The 27,927-nt window shown below is 37.8% G+C and overlaps 1 protein-coding gene across 1 annotated transcript; it reads right to left on the bottom strand.

The window, feature by feature from the left end:
• Positions 1-217: 217 nt before the first annotated feature.
• On the bottom strand, positions 218-27,632 carry FSD1L (fibronectin type III and SPRY domain containing 1 like; the record flags this gene model as incomplete). The annotated part of the gene is made up of 14 exons (XM_079548833.1): positions 218-340; positions 2,016-2,104; positions 2,452-2,703; positions 3,169-3,263; positions 7,260-7,292; positions 8,391-8,517; positions 10,077-10,175; positions 10,512-10,721; positions 14,073-14,194; positions 16,021-16,043; positions 19,063-19,164; positions 22,700-22,831; positions 23,754-23,849; positions 27,618-27,632. 14 exons carry the CDS (start codon positions 27,630-27,632, stop codon positions 218-220), a joined length of 1,518 nt encoding a protein of 505 aa, XP_079404959.1.
• Between the last annotated feature and the right edge of the window lie 295 nt (positions 27,633-27,927).

The following is a 27,927-nucleotide window of genomic DNA, read 5'->3' as shown; positions in this document are numbered from 1 at the left end:
GAGCTAAAAAAAAAAAAAACTGTTATATTCTTCATAGAAAAATATTTGTAACAAAATTAATATTCAAGTCCATAACAAAATGCTTAAGTACAGTAATAGAAAAGTACATAGCTACAGCTCTTGATTTTCCCACCCATTTTTCAAACCAATTCTCAAGTTTTATCGCATAGCAGCCACACTGAAAAAAACATTCAACAGTACAAGTGTTCAACAGACATTACTGAGCAATATTATTTAGATTACTAGTTGATCTGCTTAATCCATTTTCATTTTCCTGGAGTGCAGTGAAAACACTTGGCACCTGCAAACCAGTACTTACTGCAAGACCACCACACCAGATCTGAAAGAGAAAGGAAAAAAAAATATTCACAAAAAATCTTAACATTATGAAGCAGTTATACTTTGCTCTCCCTTCCCATAGTGGAACTGACACAAAACTTAACCTACAGCTGCATTTGTTTTCTCTTTCTCTTTAGTCATCACATACAGAAACATTTTAAATCAGAAGCCAATTCTGAATAATCATCAAAAAGCTTGGGTTGGAAAGGACCTTAAAGCTCATTTATTTCCAACCCCCTTCCATTGCCAGGGTTGCCACCCACTAGATTAGGTTGCCCAGGGCCCTAGCATTACACCATAAAATCTGAGATGCTTCACATTCTGTACTTTCCAAATAAGTTTATAACAACAACAACAAAAAATTCTATATTTAAGACTGATATCCTAACAGCAATATCCTAACTTAATGACAGTTACAACCAATACACAAGAGTTGTCCAGTGTCTGAAAGCAGTACATAGTTCTGTCATGTCACACTGGAACAATGTGAATGCAAACGCTGACAAAGGTCAATGTGAAAAACAGTTTTGAGGAGATTCAGGGCTGCCATTGTAAGGGACATCTATTCTCCAACTGAATGATATTAAAGAACGTGTGTCTAATTGCACAAATAAATCTCAGTACAACAGCTGTAATTAAGCAGTTTGCCTTTTTTACTTTAACTATATTCAAGTTAACATCAATACTGCAATAGAGACTGCAGCCAGTAACTTAAACTCTGTTAAACTCTGTGTGAGATGAAAACAAATAGGCTGAGTTGTACAAGCAAGTGTCCCCTTGCACGTCTTCAGAACTGATTTATGAGTTAGCTGTAGCAACGCATAATCAACTTGCAGTGGTATGTCTGACAGTAAAGTATGATGAGAAGTAAAGTTGCCTGGGAAATCTTCATTAATCAGCCTAATTACACAATAGAACTACAGTGCCATGTTTTCTGTGGGCTGGATTACAAGAGGTAGAAGGTCAGTGTCCAGACACCTGAGTTGTTACTATGAACTAAAGCGACAGCCTCCTCAGATGCCTAAGTCCTCCCAGGCCTATATCCTGCTCCCCACATATGATGTGCTTGGTAGGCAGCTTATAATGCAGCTGAGGCCTCCAACTCCATTTGTTCAAAGCCCTTAAAGGAAAAACAAGTATGCAGTAACTTATTCTCTTCTCTTGCATTTTTGCAGATTTGAATTTTCACAGTTAAAGCAAGTTTTCATTGATTAGCTTATAGGCAGAAAAAAGGCATGCAGACCAGAGCAATGACCAGCAAGAAAATCTCATTGCTTTTAAAACACTCTATCTTTCAAATGTTTATTTCAGAGGGATGCATTTAATCTAGCCTTATCTCATGATATCTGCTCTGGCAGCTTTTAGCATACTGGGCTTTCATCTGCATCACTTTGGATCAATTATTGTAGCAGGATCATCAGGTAACAGAACACAATGAATTTACAAGGACTTTTATAAAGATGAAGTGCCTTATAGTTGAGACATCTGTAATCAAGAGTTTGCCCCAGTGAAGTGTCAGGGTATAGTGTAAGCACTGTGTGAAATAAAAAAGGGAACAAACATTTAAGTACTCATCATAAGCAGTAATCCACATTTCCACCCTTAAAACACAACTGTTAGTCTTCAGCAAAGTGAATATTCAGTATTAGAAATGGGTCAAAGTTTTGGATACTGACCATGAAGGCTGGTAACAACGGCTGTGTAAATTTCATTCTGAAGGTATGTAGTGGCACCTTTGAGATTGCATTGTAAAACGTGAGCTGACCTGAAAGAGGCAAAAAGCAAGCTGAAAAACATGCTTAATGCTGCTGCTGTCTAACTTTCTGCAAGTTTGGTACTTTTCCAGGAAAACACCTAATTATTCCAGGAATAATTTTCCTGGAACAGAATTAGTTTATTCTACGACTGACGATTTCTCAGCGGCTGTGTCTTCACAGATGAACTCAGGCCATTTGACATTATAAGCATTATTGCACAGACAGCTCTGTCTCTTTTTGTAAGAGACTGTCAATCAGAAGCATCAGGAATGTACAACTTTGCCTTGCATTGCTTCAGCTAGACACCATTATTCAAATAAGCTTTTTAGCTCAATTTAATAGAATTGTAGCTTACCTCCATCAAAGTTGCAGTATACTCCTAATCTGTCTGGAGCAGGTATATCCAGTGTCTTGGTCTTATTATTATGTTTTGCTGCAAATGTGTTTTGCATCCAGTTGTTGACATGGACGCACCAGCTTACGTTAGTCTTTCCCAGCTGATCGTACTTCCCCAGAGTTTTATATGCCACACCCACACTGTAGGATTTGCAGTCCTTCTGTGCTCTCACTTCCCAGTAGTGCTGCCCACTTTCAATAGCATTGTTTCCTATATAAAAAAAAAAAAAAAAACAACAAACATTTAGTTGCTATATTTGTATCTTATTTTTACTTCCTTACAGGCATCAGTTAGGTTTCCCCTATTTTAGCTTCTTTACAGCAAAAACTTTGAAACAGAAAAATCTGAACTACTAATAACAAAAAAAAAAAATAAAAAATGTATAAGTAGATAAGAAATATAAAGCAGAAAAAGGAGACTTACATCCACTGAGACAAGATACATTTAACATTAACTGATGTTGAAAAGCTGTGAATGCCAGTCACTAAGAGTTTTGCAACAGAGGACTTCAAAAGACCTGAGGTCACTCGGTATAGCTCAAAATTCTGGTGCTAACCAGGCAAGACTACCCCTGTGTGGGGCAGCATCAAGTACACAGCTTTGAATGAACTCAGATTTATCCTCAGATTCTTATCTAAACTGACTCCAAAGTCGTTAAAAAAAAGTTCACTTTACCTAACACGGTGTACGATTCACCAGCAAAACGATCTCTGCTGCCCTTCACCATGGCCTTTCCACCAATAGATGTCTTCTTTGGAGATGCACCACTTCTAAGAAAAGAACCGTTCAAGATTTGCACACTACTACAGCAATACACATCAAAACAAGTCTTCCAAGGCAAGAGCCAATTATGTTACAAAAAACATACACAAGCTACTGAAATGGCAGAGTCACATTCAGCCACTAGCAACACAAATCTAATAGTCAGCTAGTACACATGCACAAAAGCTGAGATGGAAAACATGACAAGAAAAAAAAAAAATCAAGATGTAACAAGTTTAGAGAAAGGAAACAAATGGAAAAAAGTAGATGTGTGGCACATAGACTTCTACATACACCAGTATTTTGCCTGGAATACTCAGAACTTTGGACTGCTTATTTTTTGCATAAGACTTCTAATAAACCACATAAATCAGCTACAACAGTTGAGTATGAATGCACTACTGATACTTGACGCAGAGATACCTAAATTTTGGTATCAGTGAACGGAGAAAATAACCAGTCTTATCTTAAAGACAGGTTTTTCAGTATACATATTGCTTGGATAAATTGTGAAAGAAATCCCAAGAAAGAGTGTAACCCAATGAAGAGCCACAAAAGGAATAAAACAATAACTGTCATTTCAAAAAACACACACTAAAGATGATACAAAACCCAGGAATATCAAATCTAAGCAGAATTAAAAGAGATTAAGCAAGGCTTCCGGAGTTTAATGTAGCACAACTCTCCTCAAAAAATTAAATATCAAAAATATATATAGAACAAGGGGGAATTTTGTTTATTTACTAAGTCTTTCAAAGCACACACAAAATTAAGCTGTGCCGTAACACACTGTGCTGAGGAGCACGCAGCAACACCATAAGAATCTTTATAAAATTTAAGAGTCTAATCCTAATCAAGAAAGGCTTTGCTTTTGATCAAGTATGATCAGAAAATCTCCCTTAGGAATTAATAACAAAATAAATGCAGAAAACTGTGTACTGGAGAACATATTAGTGAGCAACCAGTTGTTTTAGAGAATAATTTTTAACCCATGAGGTTTCCTAATGTTTCCAAACATTTTCTTTTACCTTTGTTATCCTTTCAAAAACATAATTCCTAAAAATTTAATCGTTAAACAAAATGAAAGCTATTAGTGAACTACAGTGAACATTAAACCTTGGTAATCAGACAATCATGTTGGGTCTTATTTTAAAAGTAATTAGCAGCAAAAACGTTTAACTTCTCAGAAGCAGCTATGTAGCTTACAGCTTTAACTTCACTGACAAAACTTGAACAATACAGAAAGCATGTTACTTCTGACACATTTCAGGGAGATTTCCAAATCCACAACCCCCAGAGTCTAGTGTGCATGAGCTTATGTACAAAAAAGGATGTTTTCCCTTTAACTTTCAAGTTCAGCTACAGTTTGGTAATGCTAACTCTTGCTCAAATATCTAGGACAAGTACAGTGAAATTGAGCTTGTTACTGTTCTGACTCATTCTACACTATTTTCTACTTTCTGGAATTGTTCTCAAACACCATTTCATTAGGGGTAGGAAAATTCCCCTTTTGCCTAGTATCACAGTTAAAATAAAATCAGGTGGCATTGAAAAGCTGATTGGCATTAAACTATCATATAAAAACATGTAAGAATATCTTGTTTATCTTCACTTATTTTGATCTAGTCAAGGAAGCCTTCAAGAAATCACTGCTCTCAAACTGATGATTATTTTTAGCATCACAACCTAGCATATAAATTAGTAATACTGATCAGAAACTAGCCAACCTTCTAACTTGCTTGCAAGAACTACATGAACCAGGTGAGTAGCATGCAGTAATCCAAACCACATCAAAAGCTTTTCAATGTTATTAATGTGAAAACTTGTCGTTTACTTACCAAAGAAAAAAAGAAACAAGCAGTTGCATAAAAACAAAACAAAACAAAGCAAAACCAAGAATTAAAGCATAATTTCAGGGAAAACACTGCAGAATCCATCCTGCTTTAGATAGACCATTCATTTGCATATCCAACACAAGCCACTGCAATTTCTCTGTAAGATTAGGTATAACTGAGTTAGGCAGAAAGCAAGTGTGGCCACTTAGAGAATGACTCCAAGAAAAGCAGGTACTTTGCTAGAATTTTGAGAAAGTCAGGAATGCATTAAAAAGTCTTCAGCATAATTTCTTTCAGATTTTCTTTAAATGGCCACCTGCACAGGCATTCTCAACTAAGACTAACAGCCTTTACCAGTTCAGACAATGGCATTCAGTATTAAGCATGAAAGTTTTAAAAAAATATTGAAAGTTGTTTTTAAGTGCTTACCTCTCCCTTCAGAAATGGAAAGGCAGGAAATTTTATAGCAGTAAGCCAGTTTGGTGACCTCTTTCTAACGCAGCACAGATTTTATTAGCTAATAGAGTAACCAATGTATTTCTTCCACTCTTCTATAACAAAATCATAGTCTTATGACTATGATTGTTATCCGTAGTACAGCAGTTAGCCTTAGTTTTTGTTTTCTTTGGTGAAAAAATATGACTTTGAGCAACATTCATTCTCTTTTGGAGAAGACTAAGGATAGATATCAGAAGTTACAGAATGGCTTAAGTTTGAAGGGACCTAAAGACCACCTATTTCCAACTCCATCATAAGCGAGGATGCCTTTCTCTAGATCAGATTGCACAAAACCCCTTCCAGTCTGGTCCAAGACATTAATACAGTCTTACAGATGTGTTACAGAGCATTAAGAACCTTATGGCCATCATGTCCTTCCAACCCTTAGAAGATGTCTGTTTGCCATGTGAAACAATTATTACCACAGCCTTTTCACCAACCATGGAGTTAGCTTCAAATTTTATACCCTCTAATACAGACTAATTTTGCACTGGTACTTTTAGACAGGGAAGAAAAACCTCCTGTATGAATCAAAGATCCTAAATCTCCTGCAAGAAAAGGTGAGCTTGAGACATAGTTGAACATGACCATATCCTACCAAATTGAAAGCAAGAACTAGGGAAGCCCTTCACTGATAGCTACAAAAACAAGAGACGAGACTTCCAAAGTTCATAGAGCAAGAAGTCAATCCCTGAAGCAGGCTTAAGACCTAGTTCAGCAGAAATTGATAGTTTCCTGTTGCAGAACTATAGGCAGAGCTTGTTTTACCTACACAAATTTTTCAGTACTGCTCATGTCAAACAAAAACATATCCTCCTGATGGATAGCACAGAAGAGTAATATCTATGAGAAATTAAGACGTGGGCATTTGCTTTGATCCCACAACTACTAAACCAGTGAAAAAGTGCAAGAGAGCAAAAAAAGTAATTTCTCAAATAGGAGTTCTAATAGACAATCATAACAGAAGTTCTAACTGAAAACACAGTTATACAAGGAATAACGGAATATTTTGACAGCCTTTTCATAACAAAAATGATGCTTTCTCATTTAAAAAGTTTATTCAGTAGGTAGAACTGCCATTAATTTTTTTTTTATTTATTTTATTTTATTTTTATTTTTTTTTTTTTTTACACATAACATCAGGTTAATCTCTGTGATCTTGGAAGACATGAAAACATGTTTTTCCTGATGCAAAATAAGTATTATACAAGTTCAGAAGAAAAAATAGCTGGATTCAAAAATAAGAACTAAAAATATCAAGTTACTTTAAAATTCTCAGAAATGATCAGTAAGTGCAGTTGGAAGAATCACCATTAAGCCACCAAGCGGCAGAAGCTTGAAAATATATATTATGGATATATACAGGTTACGTATAGATGAAATATCTATCTGTAAATAACAGGGGTCTTTGTATAAACTCTAGAAGGCACAATTCTACTGCAAATCACACATCCTGCACACCAGGAGGTACTCTTATAGGACTATTTTCCAGTCACTAGAAAACATACACAATCCGTAAATACACAGTCAAATTCTTAAGAATTTTATGAAGCACACATAAGCTGTTTCTGATAAAGGCTATTAGATTGCTCACTACATCAAGCAAAGGGATTTAGCAAAGATTCACAACAAAACTAGATGTTAGATCCTAGGAATGAGGTATATTATCACCTTTTACTGCTCTTCAGCACAGTATTCTGGCCACTGTCAGACAGAAGTATTCATTAAACAACTGTTCCATTATTATAATAAATTGTCCACATTTTTAAAATAGAACTATTATCATACTTCTGGCAGTATATGCCTATAGGGAACATATTGGTTCATGTATTATTTCAAGCAGTGTTAACTATGCTTTGAAGTTCCAGTTGAAAAATTTGAGGAAAATTTAACCAGCTCTATGGGCAACAGAAAACTGATGGACACCATTCACACCTTTATTTTAGCAAGACTACTAACCTACTCTCACTTTTCATATATTCAATGGTGGGATATAGGATATGGACTGCAAAGTGGGCTAAAAGCTATGGAGAGTATCACTTGACCACCATGCTCACTGCTGGGGATGTGGTTTTCCAGGTGGAAGAATCCCACACAATAGGAAAGATTGGGGGACTGCTGAATGAAGAGCAATTCTGCAGAAAAACAGGTAGGAGTCCTGGTGGACAAGTCTGCAACATGCCCTTATGGCAGATTTGGCCAACCACATCTGTGCATGTAACAACAAGCCAACCTCCAGGAGGCCAAAACATTTTAAGAAAAGGTATGTTCTATTATCTTCCACTATCTGGTTTGTTTTATTGGTACCTTTTCCTCACCAGTAAGAGTTAAGATAAATTCAAACAACATTTATAGTACCAATTTCATTCTTAACTTCAGCTTCCCAAAAGGACACAGCAGCCAGATATTTCCTTCATTATTTTTATAGCAGAAAACCTGTCTGTTTACAAGTATTGATCTGCAAAATTACTGGACACAATTTTAGAGCTGAATACCAGTTACCTCCCAACATTTACTTCATCTTATTTTAGAACTTCGATTGATGCCTTGGCAAATTTATTTTGCCAAGACTTGCATTCAACTTAATATTTTATACATTTATGACTGATTCCAGAAATAGCCTCTACATCTGTTACAGGAGAGGAGAAACAAAGAATGAACATTCCTTGCAGAGAAAAAATTCTGAGTGAAGATTCTTTTCACGTTCCACTGTTGTACCATCAATTTAATTTCTCCCCACTCTCCCTTTTTAATTGCCAGATAACGCATTTCAGACAATAAATATATTTACAGAGTTCTTACCTGCTTTTATTTTCTTTCCCTTTTACTTTTTCTTGGCCTTTACCTCCAGTAGGTTCCCATTCAACATAGGAATCTTCAACTTTTAAGTTCAGATGAGATGAAGTATTGTCCAAATCAAACACAAATGCTAGTCAAGACAAAATGTGAAACAGTGAAGAAGCACCTTAAAGAACAATAATCTACCTTTAGCGTATAAGTTACATCGAAATATTTTTTCATCTTCATAATGCTGCAGTGTTACTAATTAAATTCAACTGGCTCTTTCTGCTACTTACAGCCTACTTAGACTCTTACAGTTACGATTGGTTTAAAAAGCCATTCTCATTCTTATGCACCACAGCACTGATTCTCCAACGAGGTATTTGCGATTAATAAGGACTACAATCACGTAGGATAAAACATAAGAGTTGAAATGCAAAGTCCATTACAGATATGAAAACAGAGGATGCATGAAACTAGAAGAGACCTGGCATTTGCTGCAGTCAACTTCTCCATCCCAAGAAAAGGAAATGAATACAGCATGCTGAATCCCCTAGAGATAGTTATAAATAAACTGTTCTGTGAGTCCTATACAATCAGCTATTATAGACTGATGCTGGAAGTATACTCGAGATTTTATGATTTTATGTGTGCTCAACAGCACACATCTTAAAAAAAAAAAACCAAGAAGCATGTGCATGCAGAAATTGAGTTTCTGTAGGCTGATTACTGAAGAAAGTAAATTAGATGCAGTGTTAAGGTAGAAAAATACCATAGATAGTCTAAAAACCAGAATTCTGTTTCTGGTATTGGATTAAGGAATGTAAGTAACTAAAGTATTTAAATATTAAAAATATGAACACCCTGCAACAACCGTTGCTTAGAAGCATTGAAGTGGTTATAAAAAAGTATGCACACTGCTTCATTCAAGTTGCATATAACTTTGTTTTTATTTAGTGCTTACAAGTAACATAATTTATATTTTAATGGTCTATGAACAATTGTCTATATATTGTTTGTATCAGCAATTTTGTCCATTATAATACAGAACTTGCACTAGTTTGAGCATCAGAATCATTATTTCCACCAGAACAACTAAGAATTGCATTTTGTTACAGAACATCACTGCCAGGGAATTATTCTTCTAGTTTATTGGAAAACATTGTCAAGGATTCATCAGTTTCAGATTACCTCAATTTAGATCTGCTTGTTTTTTTGAATAATTACCACGATTAGAATCTAGAGCTACAAAACTAAAATATCCATAAAGACTATCAGAGGCCAGGAGCACCCCTTCTGCTAAGACAGGCTGAGTAAGTGGACTTGTTCAATCTGGAGAAGTTTCCAGCAAGATCTCATTGCATTACTTAAAGGGAGCTTACAAACAGGAGGGAGACTGACTTTTTCACAGGCAAACTGGGGGAATGACTTTAAACTAAAAGAGGAGAGATTTGAGTTAGATGCTGACAAATAAATTATTTACTAAGAGGATGGTGAGGCCTTGGCATAGCTGCCCAGAGAAGCTGTGGGTGCTTCATCCATGTAGCCACTCAAGGCCAGGCTGGATGGGGCCCTGGGCAGCCTCTTCTGATAAGGGGCAATCCTGATCTTTGCAAGGAATTTGGAACTGGGTGCATTTTAAGGTCCCTTCCAACCATTCAATGCTTCTTACAATATAAGACAAGGTTATAGTCTTCCATATTTTACCTTTTGTTTCCAGAGTCACAGGATCTGAGTATTCCCCTGCCACAGCTTTGTTGCAAGCTCGTACTCTAATGTTGATATATTTTGTATCAAACTTTAGACCTAAAAAAGTAGATGTTCAGAAAACGCAACTGAGATTAACCATTGACTACTTCACAAGACTAAGATCTATTTTATAATGCAGTCTTTCACTTATTTGAATTTGAAGAAAAAAAAAAAACAAATTTATGTATCACCATGAACTCAGTTTAAAAGGTGAATTTTTATAAAACGTCATACTCCAAATATGAGAAAGAGCTGTCACTGTTCAAAGCACCCAAGACCACAATAAAACAAATGACAGACACTTCATTACATACAGACAAATGGATACCCTGCTAAGCTTCAAAGCAAAAGTTACATCAATATTCTTAGGTCTTAAGTATAAACAGCCTTTACCTGATAATATATATTCAGTAGCTTTAATATAGTCTATCAGTTGCCAAGACTGTTCATCTTTTACACGAGCAAGCCCATCAAAGTTGGTTTTCCTATATTCCAGTACAAAGTGATTAACTTTGTTGTCTTCTTCAGGCATTCTCCATGATACTGTTATACAGTTATCAATGACTAGACATGCTGCCAAATCAATCACTGGAGCTTTAGGAACTGCAGGAAAACAAATACACAAATCAGCTCAAAGGAGAGAACAGAGTCAACATAGTATGTTCTCCTTGTACTTATTAGAATTCAGAAACTACCTACAGCCCACTAACACTCATTTCTTCTAGGGGATAAATTCCATCATCAAAGCACAATGCGTTACTATGCGTAACTTTCATTTAATATGCACAAATGAATAAACGCTGACATCAGAATTAACATTTGCATCATATTTTACACAGATTTGGATTTTGTTAATAAGTTAGGTTAATCCTATTCTGCAAGCAATAAGCATATGTAAAAGCAGAGAGGAACCGAGCCCAAAGTTATGATCATATGTTTTGGGTAACATTAAAAAGCTTTATAGCTTTATTTTTCTGAGTCTTTTGATTAATACCAATTGCATCCCTCAAACATTATCACTTACTTTGCTTCCATCACCACAGACAACAGTAAAATAGTTCCCACTAGCCAGCTCCCAGTTATCTAGTTCTTCCCTCTTTATCTTTTGTCTTAAAAGAAGGGGAGAGAATTCTGAAGATCTACTGAAGAAGATGCAGTAGCTTTGTTTATAAACAAAAGTCTGTCTTCATGAAATTGAAAAGCACTTAGGTCACTTGTTTGAAGTGACTTAAAGTACTTTGAAGTGTTTGAATCACTTCTTGCTCAAAGCTTTTGGAAATGGGATCTGCAAAAGATTTTTGTTGTTTCAGCATTCACAAAAGCTTCAAAGAGGCCTGAAGTCAACATATCAAGCAGGAACATTTGAGAGAAGTACAATGCTGATGTATCCACAGGACTTGCAGAACTACAGATGTTGTAAAAAAAAAAATACCACACCACTTTTCATATTACTCAAAGACTTGTGCATTTTTTTCCACAGTTATGACCAATTAACCCAGTTTCTAATTATATTTAGGTTGTCTTTGCGCTATTGAATCTATTATTTCTTGAAGAGATTCTTAGCAGTGATTCCTCCCAATAACAACTGATGACAAGCAGAATCACTTTAATTATACTGAAGTCACATTCAGGGATGTGAATGATGAATTTTACTGCCTACATACAATCAGCTTCTAGATAGAGCATCCCCACTAGAAGGAGGTCTAGTCTGTTTTATGCACATCACACCTTTCCATGTTTACTTGTTCAAATATTAAGATGCACTGCTGGTCTGTACTCTTTTCCCTTTGGTTAAGGGAAGTACACTCAACCAAGCACAGGTTTGAAATGCTTGAGAACAGCTAAGCTGCTCAGAAGAAAAAGCAAAAGTTTAAGTCTTGCTTCACCACAACACCAAGATTGTTTTCAACTTCCCACATCAGGTCACATCAGGAAACACCACCAGGTCAATTTTGCTTATAAATTTGAGCTATCAGGTTTCAGTGCCAGAGTTACTTGATAGTTACTTGATAGCTTAGCACTACAGAAAGTAGAAAGCTATATCCAGAAAACTTTCCAGCTTACAAATGAACAGCCCAAACAATATCAACTCTTTTGCACTTAAAAAGAAAAAGAAAAATTCATGCATATAAGGAGGGTCATACTAAATTGTATCTTTGTCCAGATTTAAGATTATGAATGTTTGGAGTCAGATTTTAACACTTTCATCCTTTTCAAGTATGTACAATATGATCAGATTATCTAGATTGTTCCCTTATATGTAGAATACAAGGCAATGAGTAACAGAGTCTAAGAATACAAATGGGAATTTCTGACTGGACAGTGCTAGATAAGTATGAAAAATATTGATAATTATGCCTGTTACTATGTACTGTATCTGCAGCATAAAATATAGATGTGCAAAATGTAAACTGATGCTGCCAAGTCCTTCACGGATTTGGAATAGTGACATATAGCCCTGCCAGCAGTATTCTTGTTGATGTATTCTTAGTATGAGTCAAGGGCAAAGTGGAAAGAAAGTAGGAAAGAAATGAGTAAAATATGAAACATACACTGGAATATATCATCTAAATTTACCACCGAACAGTTGTGATAGCATTCTGTCTCAGATGCGACAATGTTCATGCTGGCTGCTATTCATACTACCTAGAATGGTGCTTGTGTCTTGGATTTAAGATGAGAATAACACTGATAACACATCAGTTGAGCAGTGTTTATACTACAAAATTTCATTCTTATGCTGCTTTGACAGTGAGGAAGCTGCACAAGATAGTAGGAGGGGACACGGCCAGAAGAGCTGGCTTAAACTGATCAGAGGAACATTCCACACCATATGATGAAGTCTTCAGAACAGCTCCTGTTGTTCATCACATTTTAAGGTTTCTCCATCACCATCTGTGGAGTTTGGCCTCTGCTCCCATGTAACTAGCATTAACTAGAGGAAATGGCTGCAAGTTGTGCCAGGGCATTCAGGTTGGATATCAGGAAAAATTTCCTCTCACAAAGAATTGTCAGGCACTGGAAAAGGCTGCCCAGGGAGGTGGTTGAGTCACTGTCCCTGAAGGCATTCAAGAGACATTCAGATGTGGTACTAACAGACATGGGTTAGTAGGGAAGTACTGGTGGTACGTAGATGTTTGGAGTAGATGATCTTGGAAGCCTTCTCCAACCTTCGTGATTCTATGACTCTGTGTCAGTGTGAACAAAAAAAGCTAGAAGGAGTTGTCTTTGTTAGGGTACTGGCACAGCATCAGCCAGCTGGTGACAAGGAAATACACCATGCACCATTTGTTTTTGTATTAATTCTTGTAGGGTTTTCTTTGTTTTCTACCCCATTCATTTTAAACTGTTCTTACTTCACAACTTCTTGCTCTTTTACATTTTTTTCAATTCTCTATCCCATACTGTTGCAGGCAAGCATAGCAAATGGCTTTATGGTGCTGAGGTACAGGCCAGTTTAAAACACAACAGAAGATTCAAAAGTTCCACTATCATAGTAGATAACCATTACCATGTATTTTATATCATATCATATGATGTGGTATCATATCATATTCACATAAGTAACTTAATAGCTTGCAGTTCCATGCACAATTTACTACAGGTTATTAGGACTTCAGTGCATCACCAAGCATCAAGCTACCAGGTATAGCCTTCAGAAACTTCAAGTAGCTTCATAATGTACAGAAGAACATACAACTCAAGAAAAAAAACAAACCACAAAACCATGTGACCTGGAAGACGTATTCCCACTTCAGAAAAAAACATAAATATCATTCTCAGAAGTGCCATGTTATGCAGAAATGAACAAAAAACTGGAAAACTTTTACCATCAAGATACTCTGCTTAACATCCAATTAAACATTGCTCATTAGGATGCATGAAGATTTTCTTTTTTTAATATAGTCATTTACTGAATTAGTAACAAATTAAACTCACTGCAGACAGTTTTACCTGGCAAAAACCGAACAGCCTGGAGTGCATGCCTCTCGCGAGTGAAGTCCACCATCAAGTGAGTCATACTGTCACTGACCTCTGGTTTCAGAGAGATGCGAAATGCTGAAGCCATTGTGACTCTAAAGTCAGGGAAGCAGTATTAGCAAAACATGTTTTGCATTGTTTAAGACCTATAGTCAGTTTCAGAAACAGCAATCAGATCACTTGTATTTTTAATTTCAAACTGTTAGCCAAAAAATGTTTTAAACTACTACAAAATGTTCTAGTTTCTCATAACTGCTTAGCACAGATTCCAAAATAGTCTTGATGTCTAAGACATATCAAAGCACTTCTCCATTTCCCCTTCTGGAATCTTAGTTTAGACCTTATTATGAATATTCTTAGGACACCTCAGTACTACTTGGACTAGACCAAAATAAAAGAGTAAGTCTGTTTTCTGGTTCTTTAATACAGAAGTCATTCAAATTCTGCCGCATGGCCTGATGACACTGATTTGAGATGGCACAAGGGTCTGTCCCTGCTGTAAAAAAAAGTTTAATAACAAAATAGACATCATTAGCAGATAGTCACCCAATCTACACTCACAGGTCTGATACATCTTTAGAACACCTAATGCATATCACTTCCCATGAAGTACTATGTTCTTCACTGGCATATAATAGAGATTGTGTGCTAACTGCAGTTACATTAAAGAATGATAAAAAAAACATTTAAATGTTAGGCAGTGAAGAAAGAAGAATAAATATGGGAGGTGCATATTAAACATACAAGCATGAGAAGATTATAGTTTGGGGAAACAGAAGGCAATTATGACAATGAAATGAGCACAGTAAAACAGACAATATCCCAAGGCACAGTTAACTTCCTGAAATTCAGTATGGGCAGGTAACAGCCAGATTCCACTACCTGACCTGACTGTTAGACTAAATCTCCTCTTAAGAAAAAGAAGCGTTCTGATTAGCTATAACAGAACATTAACTTAGTTTCAGACATTATAAACTTCTCTTGAAGTGCCAATACTATAGAGACAACCTGTCACAATCGGTTTAAAGGCAAGACTGCAGAGCATTTCAAGAAAACAGAAATGATAAGAGGATACCTTCTAAGTATTAATGGTGAAGTATTAATTAACTTTTGAAGAGCTAAGATACCTATCATTGCCACCATCCATCTGATTTGTTAACTACTTCAGTTCTTTACCCTTGGAAAAGTGAAAATTTCTCAATCAATTATTCATTTTACATTAACATCAAGACGATTTAGACAAGCAGATTCTCCCTTGAAAATACATAAGCTGAAAGCAAACCAATTTGGTCAGCAGGAGTAACATACATAGGTAAGACCCTGTGAGCGGTCTTACAAATCGTTACCCACAACATAGGAAACTTTCTGAACCAGGATGTCAGACTCTCAGAGTACAATCAGCACTTTCAGCTTAAGAAAACCTTAGTATTTATTTTGAAACAGAAACATTCCATTTCTAAACAGTAGTTTCAAGACACGGCACAATGAAAATCCAGTAGAAATAGCAAATTTAAAACAGTTCAATGATATCATCAGAAATACTTGAAGTTAGCTAGCAAAAGTCTCTAAGAGGTAATTAATCAAGACTTAATCACAATTTAAAGGAGCAGAGTCAGCTTGAAATATTATTCAATCTCACCCACCAGCTACTAAAACAAACAGAAGTTTTGCAGTAGAGACATGTTTCCCTGTGTTAAAAACATCTCTTTTTATCATGGGATGAAAGGTCTGGAACCAGCAAGAAACACTGAAGAGGAAAAAAAGTTTTAGTTCTCTTTCATAAGTCGTGACGTCATGAGGAACACGTAAGAAAGCAGAATCCATGAATTTTATTCAAGCTGACTATGTTCCTTAAAAATAAATGCATTTTCAAGGACAAAACTAATTCAAAGAGACAAAAAGTGTAGGCTTTGTACTGTACCTATCTTTGATCTGTCTGGCAGCCTTGGGGCACATCAGGGAGAAGAGAGAGAAGGTAGTTAGCATTTTCATGCAAGTCTCAAAGGCAGTACCATGCAAGAAGACAGAACAGTCTCAGTTCTATGCTCAGGTTTGAGAATCAAAACAGGTTCAACATTTGCATTAAAAAAATTTCCATAAAGCATGTTAATAGTGTTAGTTAGAATTGCAACAATGTATATTACCTGGAAACAAATCAGTCTCAAAAAACACAGAAAACCAGCTCCAATTTCCTGTCCATAATTTTGTCTCTGCAGATTTCTCTGCATCAGTTAAGTTACTCTCCATCATATTTCAAAAGAGCCCCATGAATAAGTTGGTAAAACTTAATGACTGTTATTCTCATTTAAATTGCAAAGTGTTTAGTGGCATTCAGCCATATTTGACTTATCTATGTTGTACAGTCACACAAAAAAATAGGACTAACATGTTTCCTTTGAAAGTCACTGCTCTACTCCAATACCACTTCCTAAAAGACAGTCACTGTATGTTAAAACCCCAAAATACAAAACAGTTTTTCCTCAGTATTTAAGCAATAACAATGAAGAAGGTGCAGAACCAATGTCATATTTCAAAGACAAATCTTAACCAGCATTTGGAAAAAAATCCCAGTCCCCCACCAGGAGGAACTGAAAACTGAAAACATTATTGTAGAAGTCTTAGTGATGGCTTAGTGAGAATTGCTGAATCACTATTTGGAGTTAACACTGCTACTAAGGTAGTATTCATCTTTACTACCATCCTTCCCAAAGACTATACATAAACTTGCAAGCCAAAGAAATGAGGGACCTACAGTTTTTTTCTAAGTATAAATGAGTGGGGAAAAAAAAAAAAAGATCTCCCTCCTATATAAAAATAATCTTATGTTTCCAAAGCAGGAAGTAGAAAGAACAAATATTCATAAATAATTTAGCTTAAGAGATAGCTTTGTTTTATATCAAACCAAAGTTCTCATTGGAACTATTACTGATTATGTGACAGCTGTAGACAAGTCACTGTTACTTACAAACCCTTCCTCGTATTCTCTGCAACCGGTGGAATATGTGGCATTCAGGATTCAGTGAACACATTTCTCTGCAAGACAGCCCTGTCTTAACTCCTTTGAATTTAGTTTCCAGACCACTGACAAAAAAGGATTCTCAGCCAATTTCATGTTGGCTGCACAGCAGTGTCAAATCACATCCTATCCAACCACTGCACTCTTGCATGTGTTTGGTATTCATGCTCTGACCTCCATGTTACCTAATTCATTAAAAGTATAAAAAAAATCTACACTAAAAAATACAACCTAGTCTTGAGCTAGTTTCTCTTGAATGGATTTATTGCAGGATCTGAAAAAACACCAGTTAAAAAGGGTATTCCAGTTAATAGTCCAGTAGATTTAACTAGCTAATAGTCAATTCAGTATTACTATGCCTGAAACACCTGAGACATTTTTAAGTTCAAGCTACTGTAAAAAGATTCTGAATGTTGAGAGCTCAGTGAACTGGACTCCTGTTAAGCCTCTTAAGCCTCAAACTCCAAATTTAAAGACCTTTTCTCCTAAACATCCAATAACTTGCCTTTGCATATTTGATTGGAAAAAAAAAACAACAGTACAGATTATCTGTAAACAAACAACCTGGAGAGAATACAAAGCTACATTCTACATGCTGATCAAGAGTTAACAATCTCTGTACATCACTACAAGTCAGAAAAGACAACCCAAATTGAAGGGCTAGGAAAAACATTTAGTTTAGGAATTGTTACTTTTCAAGGCAAATGAATCAAAACTGACATTCAAAGCGAGACAGCACACATGTTGCCAAGAGGTCTAAAAGGCAATGTAAGACAGCTTTCCTGTCCAATCCTTTGTTCCTGTTCCCATTGAAAGACAGAAAGACAAAGTAATTTGGTCATGGATTCGGTGGGGCTGAGCCTGCTATTATTGTGAGAATTATTAAAGCAAGTTGTGTTACAGAACCTATTGTACTGGATCAGTGTATACCTAGAACAGTTTAACTCGTTTGTAAACTTTTCCTTCTTCCAGCTAGGCATATGTTGGCTCTCATTTGTAAGTGTGCTGAGATAAAGCTTGCATTTTTTGTATTAGAATCGCAGTGCAAGGCCCAGATCTGGCTCCAGCCTTCACAGCGTACAAATACATTAGCAAGTTCTGGGAAATATAGGAAAAGCTGTCCTGAATTCAGTTTCATGAGATCTTTCAGAAAAGCCGAAGGGTTCAGATCATAAATATGAGTTCCATGGTCTTAAGGGCTGATTACCACAAGGTTTCCTCAGTACAGATTTGCTGAACTTGTTAGCTATCTACAAAAAGACTTTCCTTTTCCTTCCTCCTCACACTAAATAAGACAGCATCTATTTTAGTAGAGATTGCATGTTGTAGCAGTTCTGATGGACCAATTTAGAAAGGCCTCACAGCTGTGTGCATAAGGTCTCAAACTCTTTTAATACTTAAGTATCATTAAGTGATACTGATACTAGAATAATATGAAGACAACTGTGACAGGTTAACTGTACTTATGTAGGAACTAAGTGGAGGCTCTGCAACTTCTTTTTGCCCAATCATCAGCATCACACATCTGCAATAGAGCAACAAAAGTCCCAAAGTTGAGTCCACCATGGCCCATGTTAAAAGCTTTACTACAGATGTTCAGGTTTACCCTGTACTTTCAATGTAGATACTAAAGCTCCAAAGAACTGCCTGAAGATTTGCAGTTGTATTGCAAGCCCCTACTAATTAATCTGGAAAAGTTACTGGACTTTATTCATATAGCTCTGTGAGCACTCTCAGATGATCACATTTGAGCTTGACCACAAGCTATATTTCTTTGAACACCACATCTCAAAAGGCCAGCTTGACAAAAGCAAGTTAAAACTCAATACTACAGGCTAAACAACACAGTTAGTACTCTGCTGAGTCCACTACCACAACACAGAAGCTACTAGAAATTAATCCAAACACCAGCACCTGCCTAACATACATCCATTTAACATTTTCTACCTCTGAGAATTTCACAGGGTCCTTTATGTCCAGCGACTGCGCAGCAAGTTCCAGCAGCTCTTCAGAACTCTCCAGGGCACTACTACACTGGCTAAGCTGATTCTGAAGAAAAAAGAATATCTTTATGCATTTGTACTTAAAAAGTTATTTGCTATTTGTTACAGCTACATGGCTTTGCTATGCCTCTTTAATTACTTATAAGGTTACTTTAGTTAGTCAGTTGACATACAGTGAGTTTTAACTAGAACTTCACTGTGCTTAACACATGCACAGTGGTATAGAGCACATTCCACAAACCCAAAAGGGGAATAGAGCTGAACTGGTTTATAAAAGGCAGATTTGACTTTTAAGACGTGTTTCTCACAACACTAGGTTTACAAAAGCTATGAAATGCCAAAGTCCATGTACGCTCTTATTTCTACCTTGAAAATTGTCCTTCATCAATGAACTTGTAGCTGTAAGGCATTTTATTCCTATCCTGCTCTAATTGGCATAAGTATCTTAAAAAGAAGCACTACAGTATAATGAATGATGGCAAGGAAAGAGGAACCGAGAAAGAAGAGCAATAAGAAACTTTTTTGAGGATCAATTGACAATTAGCCATTAATAAACTACCATTTCCAGTAAATTAAGTAGTCCATAAGGAACCTCTAACATAACTATGGATATACCCTCCAAGCAGATTAATTACAGACACTCCACAGGACTGTAAACAAAACGCAGGTCAAACAACATTCACATTTTACACCTGGCAGCAACTTTTCTACAGCCATTCAACATGTCTTTCTATCCATGTAATAATACACTGTAATAAAACAATTTAATAGCAAGTAGCATTTTCATAGAACAGCTTGGGATGGAAGTAACATTAAAACCTACCCAGTCCCAATTCCTGCTGTGAGTAGGGTTGCCACCCACTGGATTAGGCTGCCAAGGCTGCACCCAACCTGGTCTTAAACACATCCAGGAACAGGGCATCCACAGTTTCTCTGGGCAGCACGTTGCAGTGCTTTACCACTCCGAGTACAGAATTTCCCCCTGACAACTAAGCCAAACCTGCCCTCTTTCAGTTTAAAACTATTTCCTTTGTCCTATCACTAACAAACTTTGTATAAAGTCAGTCTCCTTTTGAGTGCCCCTCAAGTACTAGAAAGCGTTCTCTTCTCCAGGCTGAACAAGCCCAGCTCCCTCAGCCTGTCTTTGTAGGAGAGGTGCTCCAGCCCTTTCAGCATCTTTGTTACCCTTCTCTGGACCCACACCAACAGCTTCACATCTTTCTTGTGCAGAGGGCTCCAGACCTGGACATGGTACTGCAGACGGGGCTTCACAAGAGCAGAGCAGAGGGTGACAATTACTTCTCACCCTGCTAGCTGTCCATCTTTTGATGCAGCCCAGAGTAAAATCAGCCATCCAGGCTGCAAGCATACACTGCTGGCTAGTGTCCAGCCTTCCATCCACCAGAATGTGCAGATCCTTTTCCCCAGGGCTGCTCTCAAGGAGTTCTTCTTCAGTCTGTATATATAACTGGGATTGTCCTGACGCAAATACAACTTGCACTTGGCCTTGTTGAACCTCATTAGGTTCACATGGATCCACTTTTCAATGTCCCTTTGGATGGCATCCCTTCCTTCTGTCCTATCAATTGCACCACTTGGCTTGGTGTCATCTGCAAATCTGCTGAAGGTGCAGTAATCCCACCATCTCTGTCCTTAATGTTGATGATGTTGAAGAGCACTGCTCCCAGGACAAACTTCTGGAGGACACCACTCAACACTGGCCTCAACTTGGACACAGAGCCATTGACTCTGTCTGTAATCGTCCAACACTTTAGCATTAATAAAGTACACCGCCCTAAAAAAAAAGTTATCTTTAAAGCAAGGAATAAGAGTAATTTCTGGACTTTCAGCACTAACATCCAAGAAAATTTGTGAAACCAGCTTAAAAATGAAATAGTCAGCCTTTTAAACTACTGTGCAAGTCCAATATAAATGTTTCAGGACAAATTAACAAAGTCCCTTAAGTTCTCTTAAACATTAAATTTAGACCACACTGAAAGCTTTTGATTTCCTCATACAAAGTTTAATCCCAATCAACGGTAATGGTTTAGATTGATGCATTCAACACAACAGTTTTTGTCAGTTTGGTTTAAAAGGTTCATTGTTAGGAAAAAGCACTCTTGCTGTGCACCTTAGAGGAATTTTGATCTGTCATCAAGAGAATATCCTTTAGACCAAAAAGTTAGATAACAGCCAAAGCTGAAAGATAAATAAGTGATTTAACGACCTGCAACACTGTATTTGTTTTCATCCTCATCCAATGCAAATAGTAGCTCCCCTGTTCAACACATACCAGGCAAGCTTTTAGAATGCATTTAAATCATACCATTCAATCAAATTAGATTAAGCTCCAGAAAATTAACAGATATTAACAGAAAGTTTCTCAGTAAAGTCAGACAGCTTGCCGACTACCATCTGACTACCAAAATAGCTTTCCCCTCCAGAAGTGTTACAAGATGAACCTCAGCTTTCACTAACTATATATATGGTAGAATAAACTATGTAAGCAGCAGCTGAATTCCTCCTAGAAGTTATTCACTGAGAAGTACTAAATACTTAAAGTTTGAGTAAATTAGAAGCACGTGACCACCATCTGTTGAGGATGTTCAGAAGGTCTTAAAGCAGACATGAAGAGAAAAATAAAACTGGACATGGGAAAGCAAAACTTGAGATATATACCCAAAAATTCTGAAATGCTTTATCCTCCTACTTCAAGACTGGTGTAAAGCAGACATAGTAAGGAGGTCTGTGGAATTTGCATTAAACAATTCCTTGAGCTTCTTTAAAGTTATTAAGTAAAGGCTCTTTTTTTTCCTTAATGCCATGTATAAGCAAATAAGGAAAAAGATTTAAGGGGCAAAAGAAGGATACAAGTTAGATCATGTAAAAAAAAAAAAAAAAAAAAAAAAAAAAAAAAAAAAAAAAAGCTAAAAAACCAGCTTCTGTTTATAGGATTACTTATCCTACATATCCCCATGTAGCTACACTTTCTGACAGCTAGTGCTAACTGGCTACTCTCTACTGTAAATACATGGATTTTATGCCTATTTCAAGAAGCTGCATTTTCACTTCTGTATCTCTGAAGTTCATTGCAAAGATTCTCCTGCACTAAATCATACAATCATAAAACTGTGAAATGTACTTAACAAATTAAACTGGTGCCCTCCACTAAACATGTTCCTATGCAACTCTCATACGTTTTCCATACAAATTGAAAAAAAAAAAAAAGGTCAAAAAATCACATCAGGCATTAAACAGATTCATATTCCTATATGGAGAAACAAAGCAATCTCTGTCCAGAAGCTGTTCATTAGCTCGAAAATAGAAAGTATATGTCCTGCTCCTATGGAGCCTTTCTTCACATGTAAGTTACACGTTATACCACTTCCTTGATATACAATCATACCCAGAACATAGACTGGAGATCAGAAGAGGCCAGAGAGACACAAAGACATTTACCTTGCAGTTACTCCATTTCTTGCAACACTGTCAAAAATCTCATTTTCAGGTAAGGCTTTAAATAACAGTTTAAAATTTCTTGTACCCAGTTGCAAAGAATCTCAGATATGTTTTACACTTACCTGAAGAGCTTGAATTTTACGAGCCTGTTCCTGCTGAATAGTGCTAGCCATACTTCCCTTCATCTCATCCAATACAGAATACAGAGCATCAAATTCATCATCCAATTCACTAATCACATTAGAAGAATTTATCTGAGAAGAGAATTGAAAACAGCTGCAATCTCTAATGGAAGCAATGCTGATTTCCTTGTCTTCTAGACTGAAAATCATGTGGTTTGCCTAACCATACTTTGCCATGACTACAATATACCTTCTTATCATTCCTCACTTTATCACTAAATATTAAAGGAGGGCCCCCTTTCAGACAGACGTAACATCACCAAGCTGAAGACTAAAATTCACAAAAACTCTAATACTCAAACTTGCACAGAACCAACATTTGGAAACTGTATTCTGTGCCTAAAAGCATAGAATTCACCCCCCTCTCACCATTATGTATGAGCTCTCAGACGTTTGTAAACAGGATATTAGACAGTTCCATTTCATTTGACACTAAACTGCACTCAGAAAGCCATCTTAAAGATTTGCTGGAAAACTTCATTTTCTGAATTCAATTTGGCTCAGTTTTAGCAAGAAACAGCCACTTACTGACAGATAAGAGAAACCATAACCTCAGCTGAGAGGTAAATGGTTTAAAAGTTAGGTTTAACAGTTAACTTTAACCCAACAATTTGCAAATACTAACTATGGAAAGAGCAAAGAATTCTCAAGTGTTTTAGATGGTCTCATTTTTCAGTCTGCCAACAGAAGTCTAAAATAACAGACAACTTGCAACTAACATGAATCCGAGGTCACACATCAAAATCAGACACTCTCTTCCAAACAAATCAAAACCCCAGACTGCTTTCTGCAAGAAAACCAAAACCACTACACCTTCCAAGCGGAGGCAGAACTTTGGAAATGAAATGTTTTCCTACTTGGTTCCAACATGAATATTTTACACTTAAATTTTTATTGCCCACCCCTTACACACTGCACAACCAGTCTAAGGCTGACAAAACCTGATAAGCAGCTGCTCCCACCACATACAGGCTACAAATCCTAACAAACATACCTGAACATTTTGTATTGTTTGGTTCAGCATGCCAATGAAGTTGTGAATTTCATCATTTTTGTTTGCGAGAGTAGAGATGATCCTCTGCAGAGTCTCCTGGAATTACAAAGACAAGTAAGAAATGATCACAAGGTCATTTTGCAGCTTAGCATTTCAACACATGAATTAATAAGAATTCACCATGCATGTTCTAACTGTAAATTCAACTCTTCTGATACAAGACCACAATAAATGTTTTGTAATGAAAAAAAGATTAATGACCTAAGAGGCATTTTATTAAATTAAATAACTTTAATTATACTGAAGATCCCAAATCATCTGAACAGCCAGGCCACTTACTGTTACCACACTGCCCTGCGTAACTTCTCTAGAAGACTTTGCAAAGCAAATGAGAGAGAAGCAATAAAGAAAAGAAAGCAGTTGAAAAGAAAAATTAACATTATCTGCTATAAAAAAAATAAATAACTAAGCTAACAGCTTATCCTATGTGATCAGCAGAGTAAAGTTAGTAGCTATTCGTAAGCTTATTTCTGCAGTTAGTGAAATATTTTGGTAAATACTTTGTGTACTCTGATTAAGAGCAACCTCAAAGACAAAAGGTCGGTGACAACTGGGAAGGTTCTCTGCGATATACTGCTGTCAGCCATTAAAAAGCAGAAGATTAAATTTGCAAAATATGTACTCAGTATGAAAAATTGCTGAGCACGTGGGTTGTTTTTTTTTTTTTTTAAATTAAAACAGACTACAAGCTTAATTTTAACAAGTCACCCTCGTATCTGAAGACTTTTATTAGTCATCAAGAATCGGTACTTAAAACTCAGCCTTATTGTAAAGTTCGAGTTCTGAACAAATCAGAATACCAAATAAATCAGTTCTTGAAACACATCTGAATCTACAAAGCTCGTTTATGCCACTGGTTAAAGAAGTGAAAGCTGTAATTAGGATTTATTTATTTATTTATTTAGACTCAGTTTCGAGTTGCTATGCTTAACATTGCTACTTGACAACACAGGAAATCAAGGCAGATGGAGGAGCTTGTAAGCCAGTTTTTGAGGTGTGCAACCTAAAAGATGTCACAGAGGTCATTATCTCATGTTCCACTTCCATCCCCACAAGCAAGTTCTTAGCTCTTTACTAAAGACCTCATGTCTGCTAAAAAGTAGAAGTTTTACCCTTTGACAGCATCTACTTCTACAGTGAACCCTGCTGTCACCTTGCCTTTAAGAAACCTTTCCAATATTCCCAAGCCCATTTTTTCCCCCGATCCTTTTCCTTACAAGTTTAATTTAAAGAATCCTCTATGATGCATTTACTGGGACTGTGGCCCACTGCCTGTTCACACAATGTCATGCTTTATCAGAGGAAAGTAAGAATTCTGCTGCCTTACACAACACTATCACAGTGCAAGCTGTAAAAGACATAATGCAACTGCAAGCAATGCCTGGAATTCAGACTGTCAGGTGCAAAACAAAGCCAGGTTGGTTTCTTGCAGAAACAGTGAGTGCAGAAAGTCTTCATCACTTCATTACAGAATTGCTCATTACTGGGTTAAAGTCTAACATATTTAAGACACCTTTGTGCGCAGACTGCCAGATAAATGCAATCATCCAACCAGCTGCTACTACATTCATTACCAACCAGAAGCAATTGTTTTTGCATGTCAGCCCACAGTTAAGCCTTAGATCCTATAAACATAACTGTCAATTTGGATGAACAAGAAAACTCCCAATCCTCTTTCAGCTGGGATTTTAGGGCTTACTCAGTCCTACCATGCAGAAAAAAATTACTCTTCTTGTACACAGTTCTGAACAATGCTTTTGGCTTTTGTAGATGTGTGTGACTAGAAGAGAAGATCTACTCTTGAAGAAAGCCTAGTAATCCTTTAAACAATTGATCTAAAGTACAGCAGCAAATCTAAGCAAACTAGCAAACAAGGTTTTCCATACCTGAAGTTACAGCAACCAATCAATCAGTACATAACTTTTTAAATAAACCACAAATTTCTCCAAAAAATTCCACCCAGTATGATGAAAGTATTGAAGAGTAACACACCTTCTGCAAACACAGATGTAAGAGGCCTAAAAATACATTACAGTGTACTTTTCTTAACCACCTGAGGCAGGTTAACCTTGACAAGTGGTTAGGTGCTCGCCAAGACACTCATCCACTCCCTTTCCTTAGCAGGGCACAGTGACAAAATGAGGTGAAGAAGCATGTGGGTTAAATCATGGACAAAGAGATCATTTACCAGTTGCCACCACGGGCAAAACAGACTCAGCTTGAGAAAGTATAATTTAACTTATTGCCAATCTGGATAACAGATTAGGAGAGGGAAACATTCCTTCCCACAGGCTGCTCCACCATGGGCTCTCCCATAGGTTGCAGGGAACTCCTGTCTCTGGCACCTGGAACACCTCCTGACCTCCTTCTGCACTGATCTTGGTGGCTGCAGGGCTGCTTTTCTCCCATTTTTCTCACTTCTTTCACAAGAGAACCTGAACAGTGAATTTTTTTTTAATTTTTATTTTTTTTTATTTTCTTATGTGCTGTTATCACAAAAGCACCATCTGCGCTGATGATGATGATCTCCACACAGCCAGCAGTGGGCACATTTTGGAGCCAACTGGAACTGCCCTTGTTTGACACAAGGACAGCCCTGGTCACTTCTCAAAGGCCACCCCTACAGCCTCTCTGCTACCAAAACTTTACCACCACATTGATCCAATATACCACCAATGCATAAGCCACTAGAACAAAGTCAGCTTTTAATCACTGCTAGTATCCTTTTTTTTTTCAACATGTATTAGATCTTGTGCCATGTGCTCATGTACGAAGGATGAAAACATAAAAGGGCATGAAAGAGGAGATGAAGCTGTGCAACATGTAGTATCTTGTAGTTCTGATGGCAGTATAAAACAACATATCCTCTGAATAACCAGTAACTGACACCGCATGACACCTGTTGAAGCAGATGCAAACCTGGCTGAAGCTGAAAAGTAAACTTCAATAAAATTACATCAGTTCTGTTTAAATAGCATCAGTTCTGTTTAAATAGCAAGTTGTCAGCTTGCTCAAGATCACACTGAAGTTTTGTGACATGGCTGGATGCAAAATGGAGTTTTTAAAGCAGCCTAAATTCAGTCTCATACCGACCACGCTTCAAACAGGACACACTTCCATTGCCTCCTAACCTGCTACACTTCTTCACACTGAAGTTGCCAGAGTTTGAAGACAGCAACAAATTAGCCGACAAAGTGCTGTGAAATCCGAGATGAGCTGCAACTGTACTACTGTATCCAGAGCTCTGAAATCCAAACAGGGCGGAAGGTACCAGGCACACATCCTGCAACATCCAGAACAGCCGTAGCCCCCTCAGCAGCCTCAGACTCAAACAGAGGCACTGCTTGGCAATCTCACCTTCAGAAGCACCGGTGAGCATGAAGCATCAGCACAAAACGCTTACAGATCAGAAAGATAACACAGATCCCTAATCCGAATGATGTAAGCCACGAGTAACACAACGCTGCTCGCGAGGCAGCTTCCAAACAGGGGAAAGCAGAGCAGCCCAAAGGCCCGCGAGCCGAAGGGCTGAGTCAGAACTTTCTGCAGAGCTCCGCATTTAGACACCCAGCTCCGGGCCAGGCACATCGCCCTGCTCCCCACTGACTCCGCCCGGCCGGCAATGCACGGCACGGCCCCAGCCCCGGACAGCGGCATCGGGCGGCAACGGCACCAGCGGGCGGCAACGCCCGCCTCCCCATCCCCTCGCACAGGCCGCCCGGGCATCCCGAGCCCTCCGCCAGGCCCAGAGTCAGCCGGAGCCCCTCGGGACCTGGGGACGGCCGGCCCGGCAGCATCACTCACTTTTTGCTCCTCCATGGCAGGCGATCGCGGCAGCGCCGCACCGCGCCCCGCGGCCGGCACAAGTAGCGCGGCTCGAACCGCCCACGGGCCGCCTGCCACTCCCGCCCTCACGTCAGAATGGATGCGCGCATGCAAACGCTTACTCATGCGCGTTTCCCCCTGCTCCCTCCCACTCCCCGCACGCCAACTGCACGTGTGCCTCGCCAACCCGAGCATGCGCAGTTGGAGCCGGCGGCCGCGGAGCCGGGTCTTATTGCACCACTAACGCGGGTTCGAATCCCGGACACGGACGGAGGGCGCTGAGCGGGGT

This window comes from Tetrao urogallus, assembly GCF_951394365.1.
Source record: "Tetrao urogallus genome assembly, chromosome: Z".
Lineage (NCBI taxonomy): Eukaryota > Metazoa > Chordata > Aves > Galliformes > Phasianidae > Tetrao > Tetrao urogallus.
Note: the sequence above shows the minus strand (reverse complement) of the source record. Positions and strands in the feature narration are given on the sequence as shown.